This window comes from Monodon monoceros, unplaced genomic scaffold, assembly GCF_005190385.1.
Source record: "Monodon monoceros isolate NGI ecotype Baffin Bay Population unplaced genomic scaffold, NGI_Narwhal_1 Super_Scaffold_20, whole genome shotgun sequence".
In the NCBI taxonomy this organism is placed as follows: domain Eukaryota; kingdom Metazoa; phylum Chordata; class Mammalia; order Artiodactyla; family Monodontidae; genus Monodon; species Monodon monoceros.
This window is the reverse complement of record NW_021703777.1, coordinates 20,729,058-20,749,196: the sequence shown is the minus strand read 5'-3', so window position 1 is coordinate 20,749,196 and position 20,139 is coordinate 20,729,058. Positions and strand designations below refer to the sequence as shown.

Genomic DNA, 20,139 nt, shown 5'->3' with positions numbered 1-20,139 from the left:
ACACACACACACACACACACACACACACACACACACACACACACACAGTTTGACAGAAACACAAGCCATCAAGCCACACTATAGGCGAGAGACTCGTGCTGGAGCCACTGTGGAGGAGGAATGGTTTCCCTTAGAGTAACTGACACATGAGAGCGGCCCCCATTGTACTAGGCAGGGGATGAACAGCAACTTCAGCTCCTGGCACCACAGCCTCCCTTAATGGGAGAAAACATGTGTATGTAATAATACAAGAATACCGGAACAAGGAAGCTGAAGTTCGGTCAAGAGTTCCTGTGATTCTTCCACAAGAGCACAGATTGTACTAAGGAGGCTTCCAGCTTTGGGAGGTAGAAGGGCCAGGGACTTCCTGAGATAAGGCTCTTCGGGATGAGACCCTGACCTGAATCCTTGAGGGGATGGGGCGTCCCCAGGACATTGCCCCGTTCTCATGCTCACTGAGCACAGTGCTTGCAAGTTCCTCAGCCCGCAGGTCCTAGCTCCTCCTGCCCACTCTCCGTCCATCTCCCAAGAGAGAATGAGGAGTTAAACTAGCAAAGGATGATGAGACACAGGAGGGATGCTTAGATGGCTCTGCTATTTTGGATACAACTAAAAACTATAACATGGTTTCAGTGTATCTTCCATGATGTCTTTCTTATATTTCCAACGCTGGTACAGGAAATATATGTCAAGATTTGGGTTAAAGGGGCCAGCAATGGAGAACTCTAGGCCCTGAAGGAAAAGGAAATACTCAGTAGCTCCACTCAGGTTGCATCCTGGAAATGTATTTGATTTGAACCTCAACCATCCAGTGCTGTTCTACGATCTAGGACACAAATACATTAGCACTTGGACTCAGGCTTGAATTGCAAATTTGATCTTTTGTTGTTCATATTTAAAAAGCTATACAAGGTGCTTGGAAAATGTTAGGCTTTTGCAGGCCAGGGAACAGAAGTATTATCATTTTACCTATTTGTATTTAGAGATCCAGAAACTAATCTATCTCAGCTGCAGTTGTGACTATTGATATCACTGCATTTTAAAAAATTTTAATTGTGTTTTTAAAATAGTAATAGCTAAGGCTTAGTGGGTGCTTACACGATACCAGACATGAAGCTAAGTGCTTTCCATATTACTTCATCCTCACAGTAACTATAGGAGCTAGATATTATTAACCCATTTTACAGATAAGGCATCCAAAGCTTAGGAGAGTTTAAATACGTTTTCCAGGATTCATTCATTCAACGTGTATTTATTATCTACTTTGAGCTACTAGGGGCCCAGTAGTGGAGTAAAGCAGAAAAATCCCTACCTTCATGTAACTCACTTTCTAATGGAGGGTATCGTAGCTAACATTTATGAAGTACCAGACAATATTTATATGTATTAACTCTTAGGTAGGGGTTCTTGGGTTTGAAGCCAGGCTTTCTAACTCCAGGGCCAGTAGGGCTGTTTCTGTGTTACTGTTACTATTACTGTTTTGTGTTACTATTCCTTTTTTTTTTTTTTAACATCTTTATTGGAGTATAATTGCTTTACAATGGTGTGTTAGTTTCTGCTGTATAACAAAGTGAATCAATCAGCTATACATATACATATATCCCCATATCTCCTCCCTCTTGCTCTCCCTCCCACCCTCCCTATCCCACCCCTCTAGGTTTTCACAAAGCACCGAGCTGATCTCCCTGTGCTACTGCCCTATTCTGACTCACCCACCTAGGCCTGCTCTGCTGATAAGAGGTGAGGCTTGGTGTTCCCAGCCAGACCTGTCTGTCTCCATGGTCTCGGCCACCACTGTTTTCCAGCAGAACAAACAGAGCATTTGCCTTTATTTCTCCATCCTGCCCCGTCCATTTCATGGCCTAGAACAGAATTGTGGACCTGTAGTTTTAAAAATAAAGTCAGGTTCATTTTTAAGACAAGTGCCTGTTTTTTTAAGGTTAACATCCCTGCAGGAGGTGCCGAGGGCCCCGAGCTTTACTTCCTTTAGACCCTGAAGCTGTCATATCTGAACTTGCCACTGTGTGTTGGAGCTACATTCAAGTATCTGCCATATCTACGATCAGAACCACGGTTTCCTGGTTTGTTCAATAAATAACGTAATTTTCTAGCAGGTTCTACCTAAGATGATGGATTGAGCCAGATCTTGTTTGAAGTCAAATCCCAGTGTGTCCCAGTTGGGGCCTTGTTTTCAGAAATTCAGGAACACCTACCAAGCAACTACAGAATGTTTGGTGATTAAAAATAGAAAGTTTAGGAGCAAGGGTTAGACTGGATTTTTACTTAAGAACCTCTTTTGTTTCCTTTTAAAATGGAATTCTCTACTTATGAGAGAAAGGCAATAAAGTAGCACTTCTTAGAATCCCCCAGATTGTCTCCGGAAGGGTTTTATTCTACAGGCGGCGCCTGGGGAGCCTTCCCAGTTCCATGTGTGAGTGCAGCGTCAGAGGGGAGCCTGCCCCTCTCCCCCCTTGCTCCTGTGATATGCAACCCCTCTGGCAAGGATAGGAGAGTGCCCAAGGGGGGCTCTTCTGCCTCTTCCCTCCTTCCTCAGGTCACTCTGCCTTGTACCTTCAGCTCTGCAAAGTTACTGAAACCTCTGTCTAACCCAGTTTGCCTTCCCTTTGTCATCATCCATGAAGCGTTTCCCCCGGGCTTTTCAAAGGAGTCCAGTTAAATGGACACAACACTCTCCAGGGTGAGAGATTCCATTACCAGGAATGTCGAAGCTCAAAGTCAAGCATTCTTTAATGTCAATGGAGTTGCCTCCTGCTCTGATCCAAGCTCACCTCCTTCAGCCCCTGTGAATTAAACAATAGAATCATTCATTCTTGCCACTATTAACCACTGCTATGAACTTGAACTGAACACTACCTGCAGCCCCACAGATACACAGTAAGCAAGTCAGCCGTAGTCCTTCTTGGAGCTCACTAAACAGACACTTAAGCAATTGCCCCAAAGTATGGTAGAAGCTATAATGGGGAAGTAGAGGTTGCTCGGAAAAACGTATTCCAGGATTTCCAACCCAGTGCAGGTGGGTCAAAGGAGGTACCTGTTGTAGTTGGGGTGAAGAGATGTGAGAGAAGATTTCCTAGAGGAAGTGGAGTCTAAGCTACAACCTGGAAGATGAGTAGCTATTACCAGGGGAAGGGGAGAAGTATGTTCCAAGAAAAGAAAACAACATGTACTGTGCCTTGGAAGCAGAAGGAAGCTTAAGACCAAACAATGAAGAATCCCAGCACTTAGGAGAGCGAAAGAAGAATACATAAGAGACTGAGAAAGCACAGATGGAAAGAACGAAGGAAATCCAGAAAAGTGTGGTATCGTGGAAACCCGTGGAAGCACACTTTTAGAACAGAGCAGGCTACTGTGTCACAAAGTGCTGGGAGGTCAAGTAAAATAAGAACCAAACCGAAGTTTCTGGTTATGTTAACCACTAAGCTTCATTTCTGTGTTATTCAGTAAATGTGTTAAATTCCGTAATCTTAGAGGATTTTCAGTGTTCTTTAAAGTACTGTTGATTTAATTCCTTAACGTTCTCAAGTCAGATGCGACAAGAACTTAAGATAGGTTTTAGCACCTTTCTAGAGCATGACACATTTTGGTCCAAGTCTCACATGTAGCATTCATTTGAAAAATAATAATACGACGATGCTTCCCAATAGGAGAGTTATTGCCTTAACTCTTTCTTTCCTTTTGTTCCACCCTCCAGTCTTTAGTTTGCTTTCTATCTCTTAGCCGTGTGAGCGCTGCTTCTGGGCAAAACCTTTTCCCGTAGAATTTGAATTGAAGCGTGGCCAATTTTGAAATTAGAAGTATAACATCTTTCTGATGTGTTCTAAACCATTTAAAAATGAGTTCGTCACGATGCATACCACCATGCTTAATGAGTAAGTAAACCATGACTCAGAGATTTAGTCATTCTCTTTCCTGTTTCTTTTCCAGCTCCAAGAGACTGTGAAAAGGAAGTTGGAAGGAGCCCGATCACCCCTTAATGGAGACCAGCAGAATGGTGCTTGTGATGGGAGTTTTTCTCCAACTAGCAAGCGAATACGAAAGGACATCCCTACAGGGATGGAAGCCATCAACAATTTACCCAACAATATGCCACTGTCTTCAGCTTCTCCTCTTCACCAACTTGACCTGAAGCCTTCTTTGCCCTTGCAGAACAGTGGGACTCACACTCCTGGGCTTCTGGAAGATCTGAGTAAGAATGGGAGACTCCCAGAACTTAAAATTCCTGTGAATGGTTGCAGTGACCTGGAGGACAGCTTCACCATCTTGCAGAGCAAGGACCTCAAACAAGAACCTCTAGATGACCCTACTTGCATAGACACATCAGAAACGTCTCTTTCGAATCAGAACAAGCTGTTCTCAGACATTAACCTGAATGATCAGGAGTGGCAAGAATTAATAGATGAACTGGCCAACACAGTTCCTGAAGATGACATACAGGACCTGTTCAACGAAGACTTTGAAGAGAAGAAGGAACCAGAGTTCTCGCAGCCGGCCACGGAGACCCCCGTCTCCCAGGAGAGCTCCAGCGTGAAGAGTGACCCATCATCTCACTCTCCTTTTGCACACGTCTCCATTGGCTCTCCCCAGGCCCGGCCTTCTTCTTCTGGCCCTCCCTTTTCTACTGTCTCCACGGCCACCAGTTTACCTTCCATGGCCAGCACTCCCGCGGCCCCCAACCCTGCCGGCTCCCCAGCAAACTGTGCTGTCCAGTCCCCTCAAACTCCAAACCAAGCCCACACTCCAGGCCAGCCTCCCCCTCGGCCTGGGAATGGTTATCTCCTGAATCCGGCCGCCGTGCCAGTGGCTGGTTCAGGGTCGGGGCCTGGTGCTGTGCCTGGCTCTGAGCTGTCTCCGGCTGAGCAGCTCAAGCAGATGGCGGCCCAGCAACAGCAAAGGGCCAAACTCATGCAGCAGAAGCAGCAGCAACACTCAAGTCAGACTGCAAGTTGGTCTCCTTTAGGGCCTCCATCCAGTCCCTACGGAGCAGCTTTCCCTGCGGAAAAACCAAATAGCCCGATGATGTACCCCCAAGCCTTTAACAACCAAAATCCTATAGTGCCTCCGATGGCCAACAACCTGCAGAAGACGACCATGAACAACTACCTCCCTCAGAACCACATAAATATGATCAATCAACAGCCAAATAACCTGGGTACAAACTCCTCAAACAAACAGCACGGTATTCTCACTTATGGCAACACTAAGCCTCTGACCCATTTTAATGCAGACTTGAGTCAGAGGATGACGCCCCCGATGGCCAACCCCGGCAAAAACCCCCTGATGCCCTACATCCAGCAGCAGCCCCCGCAGCCGCAGCTCCAGGCCCCCAGGGCACACCTGAGTGAGGACCAGAAACGCATGCTCCTCATCAAGCAGAAGGGAGTGATGAATCAGCCCATGGCTTACCCGGCGCTTCCAGCCCACGGTCAGGTAAGTGTGAAAGTGGGACGCGCTTGGAGGTGCTCTCGGCGTGCGTTGCAGACCGTCAACGTGCGATGCTCCCCATGCTTTAGTGGTAGGGGGTTAATCACCTGTGGAAATCCTTCCTACATCTGCTCATGTAGTTACCGCGTTTGTTTGAGGGTTTTTTCCTCTTTTTCCTAAGAGATGGGGAAAGGAGGCACAGTATGCTTTCCTGTATTTGATTGCCTGGGAATCGAACTTCTTTTATTCTGGACAGCAGATAAGAAAGCGAAAATGACATAACGTGCTTACTAGGAAGGAAGCAGGCTGTCGAGGTCCCATGACAGAATGTGGTTCTCCTCCTGTAGCTTCTCTCCCGGGTCATGCGGTCCAGGACTGGGGATGGCGGGAAGGCCAGAGCGTTTAGGGATCTCTACAACTGTCTGAGAAGGTTCTGAACGACCTTGGCCTGTCTCACTGAATTATGAATCATGGAAATTTGGATTCTTGACTTTCAAAGGTGGGAGAGTTTTCTGTGTTTGCGAAGGGAAGTGGAGGATAGATTTTTGTAGGACCGTGTAACGTTTTAACATTTGTTGATGTACTAGCACCATTAGAAGCTGTTTCAACCTCGTGACTTGAGAGTTTAGTAAAACCTCTCCAATTCGTTCAGCTCTGATTCGGGAGAATTTGTTGATGACCATCTCTTAGTGCTCTATTAGGTCTCCTCTTTCCCACTTTCTTCATGACATCCTGGTATCGGGGTGTAGAGCTCTCAGGGATCCATGGTAAAAATGAGTGGCAACCATTGGGGAGTGGACTCTCATTCACAAGCATCAGCTCTCCTCACCCTGACCAGTGTAGCAAGCAGCCAGCCCTCCTTTAACTTAGCACGTCATCTACCTGGCAGGGCGCGAAGGGAAATCCGTGGTTCTCCTGATCTTACCCCGACATGGGTGAATTCATGAGCCATCATTTTATTGCCAACTGCTGTCGGTTGTGTAGGCACAATTCTGCGCCTCAGTCCTCCCTGGATGCCCACGTTTGCATTGCAGTTGGAGACTTTGCAGGAAAGTCTTTGCTTTAGGGGCCCTCGTGCAAACAGGTCCAGACTAGTGCTTGGATATGCATCCACAGTGGGATGCACTGGGAGCGCTGGGAAGAAAGGGAGGCAGATCTTGCATCACCAGGCACTGTTTGCATCTGCCTCTCCATGTGTGCGCCCTCCCCCAGCCCCCCACCCCACCTCCCCAAGCCTGATGGAGGCTGCAGGGCTGGAGGTGGTGCTGGCCTGCAGAGACAGGCCTGAGCTCTGTGGCTTGATGCTTGTCCTTCACAGCCCTTCCAACCCCAGAACCTCATAGTGGTTTCTTGTCTGCACATGCTGACCAGCTCTAGAGAAATTCTGCCTGGAGAAATAAAACTATAGCTTGTTTGACATCAACGGCAATCAGTCGCTGGTAGAAAAACATCATTGAAATGGGAACTTCTATGTCTTATCTTGGCTTCATTAAAACTCTGTATACCATTGGAAAAAGGCAGCATTTTACACATTTCAATATTAAGTTCTGAAGCAGGCAAGAATATAGGCAATACACAAGGATGTTTGTCGTAGCCCAGAGGTTTATGAGATGGCGGGCTGTCAGAATGGTCTGCTCTTAATCTTAAGGCATCTTGTGCTTCTACGTCCGCTGTTTTTCACACCAGCTACGGTAGAGTCCTTCCTCCAAAGCAGACCAGTGGTTCCAACTCTGCAGACACGTGGGTGCAACGTAAGCCAGCCTCGCTCCCCACCCTCACTTAAACGTCTTTTGAAATTTGCCAGCTTGGGACGAAGCTCCCGTCTTTGCTGGAACATGAATTTTGAAGGTGCTTCTTTCAGGTCCTTATGCTTGCCTGGCTATGAGTAACCAAAGCCTTGAGCTGCAGAGGTCATGTTGAGAAAGGGCTCAGTCAAGTGATGAAGAAACAAAAGTGATGGTTTTCTAGATTAAACCTGTGAGCTCCTCCTTTCCTCCTTCCATCTCACGAGGTACTTTCAGGATGGACAGAATCTTCCTTATTAGAATAATCATTTCTTAACCTCATAAAGAACCATCAAGCAAAGCATGCTTTTTAATGAAATATTAACTCACCACTGTTTGAAACAGGCTTCGACATACATATATAAACATGTGACTATCTTTTTGCAAACATACCATTTATTTCATGCTTTTATCTGATTGTGGAGAAGTATTGACACAGCTCTTGGAATAGTTAATTACACTCTACGGGAGTACATTGCACAAATACAAGCATGAATTACAGGCAAGATATAAAGTATAATTATACATAGGTATAGTTCAAATTTGTTTTCTGCTGTTGCTAGTGAAAATTCACTTTACTCTTTCTTGGCCACAAGGACCATGATGAACACTTAGTTTTAATGAGTAACTCGAGCACTGAAGCCAATAACACTAGAACATTTATTTCAAGATAATTTTCTTACATAGACGTTTACTTATTTGGGACATTTGCAGCAAAAGCCATTTCTCTCAGGAACAAATAGAAATTCACTTTGTTCCTGGAGGTTTTGAGAAAGAGGGAGCCAAAAATAGAGAAAAAAAAAACACAACTTATTTCAAAATTTTGAATATGTTTTATCTGATAGTTCCACTTCTCAGAATTTACATATTATTCCTTATAATTAGAGAATTGAACAAAGATTTATGTACAAAGGTTATGCTCATGGTTTTACTTATGATTGTGAAAATTAGGACCAAAATAAGCATTTTGGAAAAATGAATAATGTACATGAAAATCATGCTATTAATGAATGATTAATCACATGGAAATGCACAAAGTATGAGTGAAACGAGCAGATCAAATAACAGCTTGTATGTCACAATCCAAATTATGTTTTTTAATAGGTATAGAAAAATACTGAATAGCTAAAATATTAAGAATGGTATTTCTGGTGGGTAAAATTATGAACAATTATTGTTTTCCTCTTTATACTTTTCTTTCATTTATTTGAGTATTATTTATTGTGTTTTTCTTTTCATCTTTATTGGAGTATAATTAATTTACAATGGTGTGTTAGTTTCTGCTGTACAACAAAGTGAATCAGCTATATGTATGCGTATATCCCCATATCCCCTCCCTCTTGAGCCTCCCTCCCACTCTCCCTATCCCACCCCTCAAGGTGGTCGCAAAGCACCGAGCTGATATCCCTGTGCTATGCGGCTGCTTCCCACTAGCTATCTATTTTACATTTGGTAGTGTATATCTGTCAGTGCTACTCTCTCACTTCGTCCCAGCTTCCCTTTCCCTGCTCTGTGTCCCCAAGTCCCTTCTCTATGTCTGCGTCTTTATTCCTGTCCTGCCACTAGGTTCATCAGTGCCGGTTTTTTAGATTCCATATATATGCTTTAGTATACGCTATTTGTTTTTCTCTTTCTGACTCACTTCACTCTGTATGACAGACTCTAGGTCCATCCACCTCATTACAAATAACTCAGTTTCGTTCCTTTTTATGGCTGAGTAATATTCCATTGTATATATGTGCCACATCTTCTTTATCCATTTATCTGTTGATGGACACTTAGGTTGATTCCATGGCCTGGCTATTGTAAATAGTGCTGCAGTGAACATTGTGGTCCATGACTCTTTTTGAGCAATCCTCTTTATACTTTACTTAGTTTTTTAAATGTTTCATCATACATGTATGTTTAATTCTACCACTAGGAAAAAAATGTTTTTAAGGAAGGAAAATACCCTATATTTTAAATGTTTACATTCTACTGATTTTTTTTCAAAAAATCCTTAGTTATCCAGTTTGCCTGTAGGATTGAGGTGACATCATTACTTTCTATTCATTTACATATATGAGTTGTGAATCCCTGCTCTAGGAGATAGTTCAAACCCCTCCTCCCCACACTTCACTCTCTTTTCCTTTCTCTCTCCACATCGCCTGTCGTTCCTTACGATCTTCTCTTAATTCGTATGAAAATCAGCTAAAATAGTGACAATGAAAATATTAATAAAATTTTCACCATTATAAGCTTTCAACTCTTCTCTGAGTTATGCTCTTGTTATTATTTCTTTGATCATTTCTCCCTTCCCTTTTCTCATTTTCCACTTTCTGGAACTTCTCTTCATCATGTATTGGACCTTCTGGATTGCTCTCTAATTTTTAAAATATGTGTTTCTGTGGTGAAATAACCAGAACTTACTTTGGTTTGTGTCTATTATCTTTTCCTGATCTTGTTTCTCAAAGACAGGATCGATCTCTCTCTCTCTCTCTCTCTCTCTCTCTCTCTCTGTTTTTACTAATTTTTGTATAGTACAGAACGCCGTGTCTTAAACATAAGGATGTTTCATAAGTCATTTGACGGCAATGATCAAAGTTTGGACCAAAAATATGTTTACAGTTGATTATCAGTTCCAACAGGGAGAGCGGGGAGAGCGTTAGCACAGATAATACAGAGCTGCCATTGAGATCAAATAGAAGAACTGGAAAGGCAAGTCTAAAAACAATCCTTTGATAGGAGGTGGTTATCTTGAACCAGTGGAACAACAATGAGATTGCTGGGATGGCAAACTCTGTCTCTGTATCCGACAAGTGAAAAAACATGGAGCAACTATGAAAGAAGTAAAGCAAAAGCAAATGACTACTTTCTGGTCAAGGAAGGGTACAGGGATACCCAGAGACCAAGAATAATTCCTACGGGGAAGAGTGGAAAGTGAATGATTTCCAAAATGTGATGTTAATTTTTACTAGTTGCAATCATAGGACTAGATAAATCATAGACACTTTGCTACTTTATTCTTCATATGTGTGTTTTCTGTGTGTGGCTGGGTCTATCATAATGAGTCCCTATATGCTTATATTTTACAGAATGTTTTCCTCTTTCAATTTTATTTTACCAAAATCTGTTGAGTCTCCTGTGAGGTATATTATTATAAGCTTTGGTGCCATAAAAATCTCCACGGAAGGACCAGAGCTCCAGTATTCACAGACATCACGGAAATCTCTTTGAAGATACATTTTTCTTAACTTTAAAAACTTGGTGCCTCTTTGTTTAGTTTTTGTAAATTCTGTATTGTTTGTTTTATCCAAATAATACACAACCTAGTTCAGAAAATCGAATAGTACTATAAGGTTTACCATGGGAAGCAGCAGCCCCTGCTTCCTCCCCTCCATTCTGATTTCTGCTTCCCAAAGGCAGCTGCTTCAATTCATGAAGTTGTTTTCTCTTATTTATCTCCATAAACTGCTGTTCCTCAATATTTCAATTGTTCGGTTCTATAAAAGATGAGGATTTAACTCACTTACACTGCCTCCTCACAAACAACCCCCTCCACACACTGCCTCTCTTTTTCTCTTCGCATACTCTCAGTAGAGCTCAATATATCACAAATTATGATTTTGAAGGTATTGCGTATTTACATGGCTGACTTTTGCGTAGTGCCTCACAGTTTAGCTACGTAGTATACTATGGTTATATTTCCTTTCTTGTATAACCTTCTGTTTTCCCTGGAATTTATAACTGCCTCTTTTTTTTTTTTTTTTTTTTTTTGCGGTACACGGGCCTCTCACTGTTATGGCCTCTCCCGTTGTGGAGCACAGGCTCCGGACGCGCAGGCTCAGCGGTCATGGCTCACGGGCGCAGCCGCTCCGCGGCATGTGGGATCTTCCCGGACCGAGGCACGAACCCGTGTCCCCATGCCTCGGCAGGCGGACTCTCAACCACTGCGCCACCAGGGAAGCCCTAACTGCCTCTTTTTTCAATTGGTGTTATCTCTGCACCTACTTTCAGTCTATCCTCAACCCTTCTGACTGTGTACAACTTTCACTATTATCAAGTACATCAAATATCCTATTTTTTATTATTTTCTTTTTTTCTCTCTCTCCCTCTTTCTCTCCTTCCCTCCCTCTCCTCCCACCTCCTACTTCCCTCTCTCTTTCTCCTTCTCTCTCTCACTCTCTTTCTTTCCTTCAGTGTCTCTCCTGAAGGCTTATATGCTCTCGTGCCAATATTCTTCTGTCCTACATTTTCTTGGTCTGCCGCTTAACTGAAGTCATACAACTGCCCTTCACCATCATTCTTGGAATATTTCACCCCCTTCTGTGTTGCATTATCTGTTTTTCTTGATCCCTCCTCCTCTTCTTTCTCAGCTTAGTCCCTTAAATTGGTGGAGCACATCCTCAGAGCTTCTTAAGAAATGGTGCATAGGAGACTGTTTTTATGAAAATGATTTTTGAAAATGTCTTTATCCTAACATTTGACTCATAGTTTGCCAGATGTAGAATTATAGTCAAGAAAACATATTCCGTCCAAATTGTAAAGGCATTTATTCACCATCCTGTGGCTTTCATAGTGCTAAGTCCAGTGACATTTGGATCTCCTACTCTACGTGTGTAACCTGTTTTTTCCCTCTGAGAGCTTTTCACATCTTCTTTTATCCCTAAAATTTCTTGATGATATGCTTTAATATAGCCCTTTTCCATTCACTATGCCTGGTACTATGACCTTTTTTTTAAAATTTGGAACTGTGTCCTTAAGATATGTTCTTGTATTATTTTTTGATCATTTCTCCCTTCCCTTTTCTCTTTTTTTTAACTTTCTGGAACTTTTATTCATCATGTATCAGACCTCCTGGATTGTTCTCTAATTTTCATATCTTTTCAATTTTCCATATCTTGGTCCTTTTCGTTCTACATTCTGTGAGATTTTCTTAACTTTATGCTCCAACTCTAGAATTAAACATTTTATTTTATTTATCACATTTTTAATTTCCATAAGTTCTTCCTTGTTCTCTGATTTACCCTTTTTCGATCTAAAGCTATTAATTATCATTTTAAAACTAAGTTTTCTTGTACTCCCTGCTTTGTCTCTGTTTCTCCTAAGCACCATTTTCCGTATGCTCATTTTATTTTTCTTTCTTTCACATCGAAAGCTTTTCTCACATGTTTGTTTATTTAAAGGGTGAGGCACGATAAAGCTAACTAGTTGCTCTGTGCGCTTAGATAGGGCTTGTCAAATGTGGAGCTTCACTGTAGGGGGATTGAGCTAGAGCCCAGCCACTTCACTAGGCCAGCGTCTACAGATTTTTCCCCCCAGGGCCAGTCAGAAAAGACTCCCTCAACCTCCTTACAGAGAGTTGTAAATCTAGAGGCCGGCTTTCAGGAGCTGAGCAGAGGAAGGGAATCAGCAGGTGGTGGTGGTGGTGATGGTGAGGGGTATCTCAGTAAATACTTTGTAGACTTTCACTTAATTTCCCTGTTTTGTATGGCTCCTCAGCCCACCCTCAGCCAGGGCTGGGATGCAGGATTCCAGAGCTTTGTGGCTTCACCTCTCCCGACTCCTTCTTCCAGTCTGGGGTTGTGTATCTGGTCCACCTCTTCATTAAACAGAACTTTAGCCAATTTTCCTTTTGTGTGCACCCCACACCTCCCACCCTGGCATTCAGAGGTGCTTCTGACTCCTGAGATTTTACAGCATCCTTTAACTTGACCCATCTTGCTTTATTTCTGGCTTCCCCCACTGCCGGATTAGATTTAGCTTTCCCTAAACAGCTCAGTCGTTCACCACTCAGCCATCTGATTTTCATCTTCCAGAATTTTGTTGACACCCTGGATGGCTATTTCCATCCCCCACCCTCTTTGTTTTTGGGTGCTTATGTCATTTTTATTACTTTATTGTCACTATACCAGGGAGTTGGAAAATCCAAGACAAGTGTGGATGTTCAGTCTACCGGAGGCTTTCTTGGCGACTTTCAACACCTTTCTATCTGAATATCGAATACTGTCCGATATTGAAATTTGTATGTTACAGCATATTTCACATTATTGCTTCTTACATTTTAGGCTTTAACAGAGCTGATTTCATGAATGCTAAAGTGCTCTCTTGACATAAAATGTACATGTCAAATACATGTGTTCAGAAAGACAGCAGTGTCAACATGACCATCATGCTATTTTAGAATAAGATCTGGTGGTTATAACCATTGAGTAGTTTTTAGAATCTTGAAAATATTGACTTACTTCAAGGACTATAGAAACAATTTAAGTTCCATGACCCTGACTAAGCCAGTAGCATCTGGCAACTCAGATGCAAGGTAAAATATTGACAGAACCCTCATCACTGACTTAATCCAGGGCCTCCCAGCTGAGGGGAAACCCGTGGGCAGAAGCACTACCAAATTCCAGATAATAAATGAAATGTTCCAATTCATGGGTAATTCATGTTCCAATTCATGTTCCAATTCATGGGCATAATAGGTCATTTCCATCCACATACTGGCATATTTTGAAAATCCTGATTGATATTCTGTCGGAGTCTTAGAAATATAAGGCTAAGAGTAAACAGCAGAAAAAGAAAAGTTTTAGGAAAGGAATTCATTTTATAATAGTACTGTGGAAGAAAGAGGTTCTAATTAGCCCCCTATGAGAATACTCTTTAAAGGTTTTGTGGGATGAGAATATTCTTATTTACTGAGGGAGCTTACAACCCGTCAGACAGTGGTTCTGAAACTTTTGTGGGCCTAAGAATCACCTGGAGAAATCGTTCAAGATACAGGGGATCAGATTCCACTGCCAAAGATGCACAATCGGTAGGTCTACGACGAGGCTTGGGAAGGTGGATGTTAGTAAGCAATCCATCACCATTTTCTATTGGAGAAATAGTACATAAGATAACTGGAACTACAGTTAAAGCAACCTATGTTTATTTCATTGCTCAGTATTTGCATGTGCTTAAATTATTGTCCGTGGAACTATAAATTCTGCAAGGTCTCCAACTTGTATCGTTTGAAGTAAGATGGAAAAGTTAGGGTACTCTGCGCTTCCTGGATTTCTTTTTCTTTTTTGGGGATAGAGTGATTTTTTTTTTTTTTTTGGCGGTACACGGGCCTCTCACTGTTGTGGCCTCTCCCGTTGCAGAGCACAGGCTCCAGACGCACAGGCTCAGCGGCCATGGCTCTGAAAAAAAAAAAATAATAATAATAATATCATCTACAGTGTCTGGCAATCTAGTTGGGGAGATGAGAAGGCTTATGAAACAAGTAAATACAAGGCAGCAAGTGGTTAAGTGCCATCTTACTAAATTCTACATTAAGGCTCATGGGCAGAGAGAGGCGAGTGTCAGGACTGCGGGGAGTGGAAAGGAGAAGCCTCCAAGGGGGAGTAGCCTTGAGGCAGACCAAGAATAAGTAGGAGTTGGATGCGTGGAAGGTGGTGGAAAGACATTCTGGCGCAGGCAAGGGGTTGTTGCTTAAGAGATGATACAGATTCTGGCCAGTCTGGAGGGAAGGTTACCCTTGGAGAATAGTGAAGCGAAAGGCATGGGAGAACAGCTAGTGGACGTACTATTTGAAGTAGGAGAGAGGAAGAATCTCGATCTGGATGTGGCATTTAAATTTGAAGGAAAAATAGACACAGCAGCATTTAGAGGAAAGGAATAACAGAACCTGGTGATTGAATATATGATGAGATGAAAGGGAAATGAATCAAATATTTATGACCATAAGGTTAAACATTAGGGTAGTATAATAGTTTCTGAAAGATGATAAGCATGTCATATATACATCGAAATATCAAAACTTATTTGTATTTAAAAGCAACTCAAACAGTTGTTATTATTTATCTTATTCTGCTGATTTGTTTCTCTCATTGGCCAAGGTACAGGTTCCATGCTCTGCAATAGGGTGAAGCCAGCACATAGCACTTTTTTAAGTTTGTGTTAAATTGAGCCACAAATAGCTTCTCCTGTGTTTTGTAGTTGGGCTTTTTGTTTTCACAAGGGTTTAGTTTTCAATAAATTCCTATTATTATGAAAATAGTTGTTTTCATTCGAGTAGTAATAGACTATTATATGTTCCTTTTGCTTAATATTTCTATCATAAGGATTTACTTGGTCACATCTTACCTATTACTCGAAAGTCCTGTCTAAAGATAGCCAATCATGTGAGAATATCAGAGGCGCGGGATTCCAAGCTTTCAAACATAGTACGTCATCACTCATTAACTACTCATGGCAACTCTGGACTTTCCTTTGAAAAACAAAATGCTGTTTTCCGATACAGAGATAGTCTAGTATATCTTGGTTTCTGAGCAAGTTTCTATGGAATTCATCTGTTTTATGACACCAAATGGTTTGCCTCTGACCCAGTGGGTGAAGAATCGAAATGCCTTTCCTGAGTTAGTTACATTTCTAATACAGTGTCATAATTAGTTAATATGATTCATGAGCTTATGCAGCTTATCTATACATTTTCATTTGCTAAAGAGTAAGTATTGACTCCATATAGTATCCAAACTGATAACTCTCATGTATTAATATTATGATTTCCTAGAAGACGTTTTATCAACATACCTGCATTCCCTAATTGCTTTTGCATCCGACACATTTGAAAGTGTATTTGGGCTTCTTTTCTGCACTGGGCTCCAGCCAGTTCATACAAAGGACTTTAACGAGCTTGCTAGGCCACCAATGCTCGCAGTGCCAAGCTGAAGGGAGACAGTGGTGCAAGGAGACAGGTCATCTGTGGGTGGAGACAGCAGTGCACCTGAGGCCACTGCTAGTGTTTCTAGTGCCTGGGTGAGAATCGGGAAATGGTCACCCCCTCTGAGAAGATGGACTGAAGCTGCAGCCCCATACGCATCCCAGGCGTGAAGCTGCAGCCCCCTTGCACCCTCCACTGGACACTGTTGTGCTATTCATGAATTGCACAACCACAGGTTGGGACTCTGGTACACCTGCTCATTCCCTAAAAGCCACTAAGCGCAGAGCAGAGAGTCAGCTTCTCAGGTCCGTGCAGTAAGAATCCAAGTACCGTGTGCCACGCGGTGCCATGCTGTGCTGTCCCCGAGGGGCCTGGAATGTGAAACCATCAGGTTGAAGGGTGACCAAAGGCCCTGGAATGCAGGGTGGTTCACATCTGACTGTAGAGCAGCCTTCAGGACAGACAATGCTAGTTTCAATATCACCTCTTACTAAGATTTTCCTTGCTGTGGCAGAAAAGCCCCGAGAAAATCATTTGGCCTCTCAGAGCTGTGACAGGTGTAGGTGTACCAAACTCGAGAGCGGAACTGCCAATAGAAATATCATACAAACCACAAATACAAACCATGGAATTTTAAAATTTCTATTGGCCACGTCACAAAAGAACCAAAGAAACGGATAAAATTAATTTATATATATATATATATATATTTTTAAAAAAGCAAATGAATTGACTACTTAAGCCAGGCTTTTATTTTTATTTTTTGTCCGTGCCACACAGCATATGGGATCTTCGTTCCCCAACCAGGGATGGAACCCGTGCCCCCTACAGTGGAAGCGGGGAGCTCTAACCACTGGACCGCCAGGGAATTCCCTTAATCTATTTTTATTTAGCCCAATATATGAAAATATGATGTCAAAGAATATAAAAATTGTTAATGAGATATTTGTCATTGTTTTCTTCATACCAAGTCTTTGACATCGGGTGTGTCTTTTACACTTACAGCACAACTCAGTTTGCACAGGCCACGTTTTGGGTGTTCAATAGCCACACGTGGCTAATGGCCAGGTGTTGGACAGGGCAGGTCTAAAACAACAATAGCAGAAGTCTGCTGTGTGATCAGAAGGGCGATCGGCAGGACCAGAGGTGAAGCGGGATGAAAATGTTTTGGCTGTTTCAGAGCCGCTGATTCTTTATGTCAACTCTTAACAGCTCTGTGACCCTAAACTGGACAGCATAGACTGGACAGAATAGACTGGTGCCTCCCATTGCCCTCCCGACATCCCGAGAGCCACACACAGCAGGCTCTGTGTCCTTGTCATTCGAATTCACCTGCTCTGCGTGGCCCACGGCCTTCAGATACTTCCACAGCCCTTTGTTACCCGGGGCTTCCCTTATTCATTCAAACCCTATTGTCAACATATAACATTTGCGAGCAGCAGCCTTGGGGCCATATAAACATCCTGCGGTGGGTCAGGAGCGCCTGACCTCCTATTAACATGTCAATGAGATGGCTGGTGCTCTGGGCTTGTTTTCTAGGGTTTTGATGAGCTTCATTAATTATGTTGAGAAAAAAAGGTGTGCAGCTGGAGAAGAACCCACTTAGCTCCACGCAAACGTGAATAATTGGACAGTTGACAGAGTGTTAAATTGGCGGTCTAGTGAGAGAAACTCGTGAATAACCACAATTCCCCGGAACGCCACAAAGCAGGTACAGTTCTCTCGCTGGCCACCTGCACCTTCTCTGGACTTGAGAACAGGCCGGTGTGAGCTCACGTGAGATCAGTTAGGGCGCTGCCCTGGCAGGTCAAGAGGAGACGCAAGAGGGAAGAGATATGGGGACATATGTTTATGTATAACTGATTCACTTTGTTATAAAGCAGAAACTAACACACCTTTGTAAAGCAATTATACTCCAACAAAGATGTTAAAAAAAAAAAAAGAGTGGACTCTGGAGCTAGGAGGGATATTCACATCCTGCTCACCTCTTCGTTACCTGTAGGATCTTGGGCAGATTACATAAGCTCTCTCTGAGCTTTAGTTTTTCCATCTAGAAAATGGGGACTATAATAATAGGATTGTTATGACGATTCTGTGTCTTAATTTATGTATAGCATTTAGAATAGTATCAGACCCATAATATGTACTATATGCATTTTTAAAAATGTAAAACATTAATCATATCATAAGCTTTTTATACCTTTTTAATCCTCTAGGAGAGTATATCTGTGTTTCAGTTTTCCTCTAAGCTAACTTCATTCATTCATTCATTCAGTAGACATTGATTATATACCTGAAATATCTAGGTATTGGGCATACAAAGATGGAAAGATTCTGGGAGAAACATATTATCATATATATGAAAATTATGTGGACAGGGACTGCCAACAAAATGGCAAAAGTGTATTAATATTCTGTTTTAAAAACCCACTATTAGCAAGTTTTAAGTGCTGATAAAAAGAGTTTTCTTTCATCCTGGCCACGACAAGATTGTTCCTCCTGCAAATACCTCTGTTTGAAATTAAAATTACTTGTCATATTTTAACATACAATATGAATATGTATACTTTTTGTTCATTTCTGTTAAATGAGCAAAAACACCTCAAGAGAAAATCTAGCTACTTCCCCATCCCTTACCTTAGAGGTCTCTTAGACTATTTGAGGCCTGATTATTTCTAGAATCTTACTGTATGGCAAAAATCATTTGTCTTTGTCAAAATCAGAAGCTTAAAAGGAGATGGGATTTAATTCAAATGAACACTTAGAACATCTAACCTTCTTGTGTATTAGGAGCAGGTAAACAAGTATTCCCCAAATAATGAAAACTATTATTACTTTAAAACTGCTTTTTTCTTTCTCTCTCTCTCTCTCTCTCTCTGGGGAGTTGGTTAGAGTAAAACAGGCATTTTAGTAAAACCTTTAAAACCTAACTCCAAAATAAATAAGAGCTCTATTGGAAATTTTTCTATATTAGTTCTCTATATGTAACACATTATACCAGCAATTCTTAAAAGAACAAGCAGTTCTGCGGAAATCCAGGAGCAGCTGAGCTGGGTGGCTGTGGCTCAAGATCTCTTATAAGGTCTCAGTCCCATTGTCAGCTGGACCGCAGTCATCTGAAGGCTGGACGAGGGCTGGAGGATCTGCCCCCCCGGGGACTCCCTCCCATGGCAGCTGACCGGAGGCCTCAGTTCCTCACTACATGGATCTCTCCGCAGGGCTGCTTGAGTGTTCTCATAACATGGCAGCCGGCTTCCCCAGAGTGACTGATTCAGGAAAAAGCAAGGAGGAAGTCACCATACATTGTATGACATCGCGTTGAAGTCACAGACCTTTGCCTCTTCATTATTCTATTTCTTTGAGGCAGGTCATTAAGTCCAGTCACCTTCTAGAGGAGGGGAATTAGTTCTACCCTCTGAATGGAGTGTCACAAATTTGTGGACACCATAATTACCATGAAAGGCTTTTGACATTTCATAAGGTGCTTGAGTGGTATTGGCACAGAGATGCTTAGGGTGGGGAAAGCTGAGCTGGCAAAGACGAGCAGACTCATCTGGTGGGTGTGGGTGGGCGTGGTGTCCAGAGTCGGGAAGGGGAGGGGAGGGAGGAGGCCGGAAATCATAGGCTCCAACACGCCAGCAATTTGCTTCTCTTTATTTTGCAGCCCTGGTCCTAATATCAAATATGCCTTGTGGCAGAGAATTAATGTAGAATTCTGAGGTCCAGTGCGAAGAAGCCTTTGCTTTTATTTAAAGCAGGAAATACAATTTTAGAAGACCTAGCATCTGAGCTAGTATCTCGTTGACACTAAACCCAACCTTGTTAGTTACGTGATTTTTTCACTTCTGCTTTAAGAATTCTTTCCCTCATCTTTTCACTTGAAGGCATTTATTGTTTCTGTCCTGTGGCTTCTATCCTATGGCTTTCTATCCTATGGCTTCTATCCTTGCCCTCGTCCTCTGTGCTGTGTTTCCTACTGAAGTATTTCTCCCTGAAAGCCATTTCGTGCTGATGCTACAGTTCCACGGCACCTCAGAGTTCCTCCAGTACATCCTTCGGTTCCTCCGTCTTCCATCTTACGACCTGGGTGCTGCCGTTAGTCACGTTGTAGTTTCCTATTATTGCATATTACAGGGGCCAAAGCCCACAGTGCCCCATGCTGTCCACTTAGTCATCTCTCTCCACATTTGTATTATTCACAGCAAGATGTGTGCATGCAAATCCTTTAAG

General features: G+C 42.5%; 1 protein-coding gene across 1 annotated transcript in view; it reads left to right on the top strand.

The window, feature by feature from the left end:
- The window catches only part of MAML3 (mastermind like transcriptional coactivator 3), a 429,833-nt gene that overhangs the window by 243,492 nt on the left and 166,202 nt on the right, over positions 1–20,139 (top strand). The window contains exon 2 of the mRNA XM_029235078.1: positions 3,946–5,448. Within this exon, the coding sequence (XP_029090911.1) occupies positions 3,946–5,448 (1,503 nt within the window). The remainder of the gene's footprint in view (positions 1–3,945; positions 5,449–20,139) is intronic.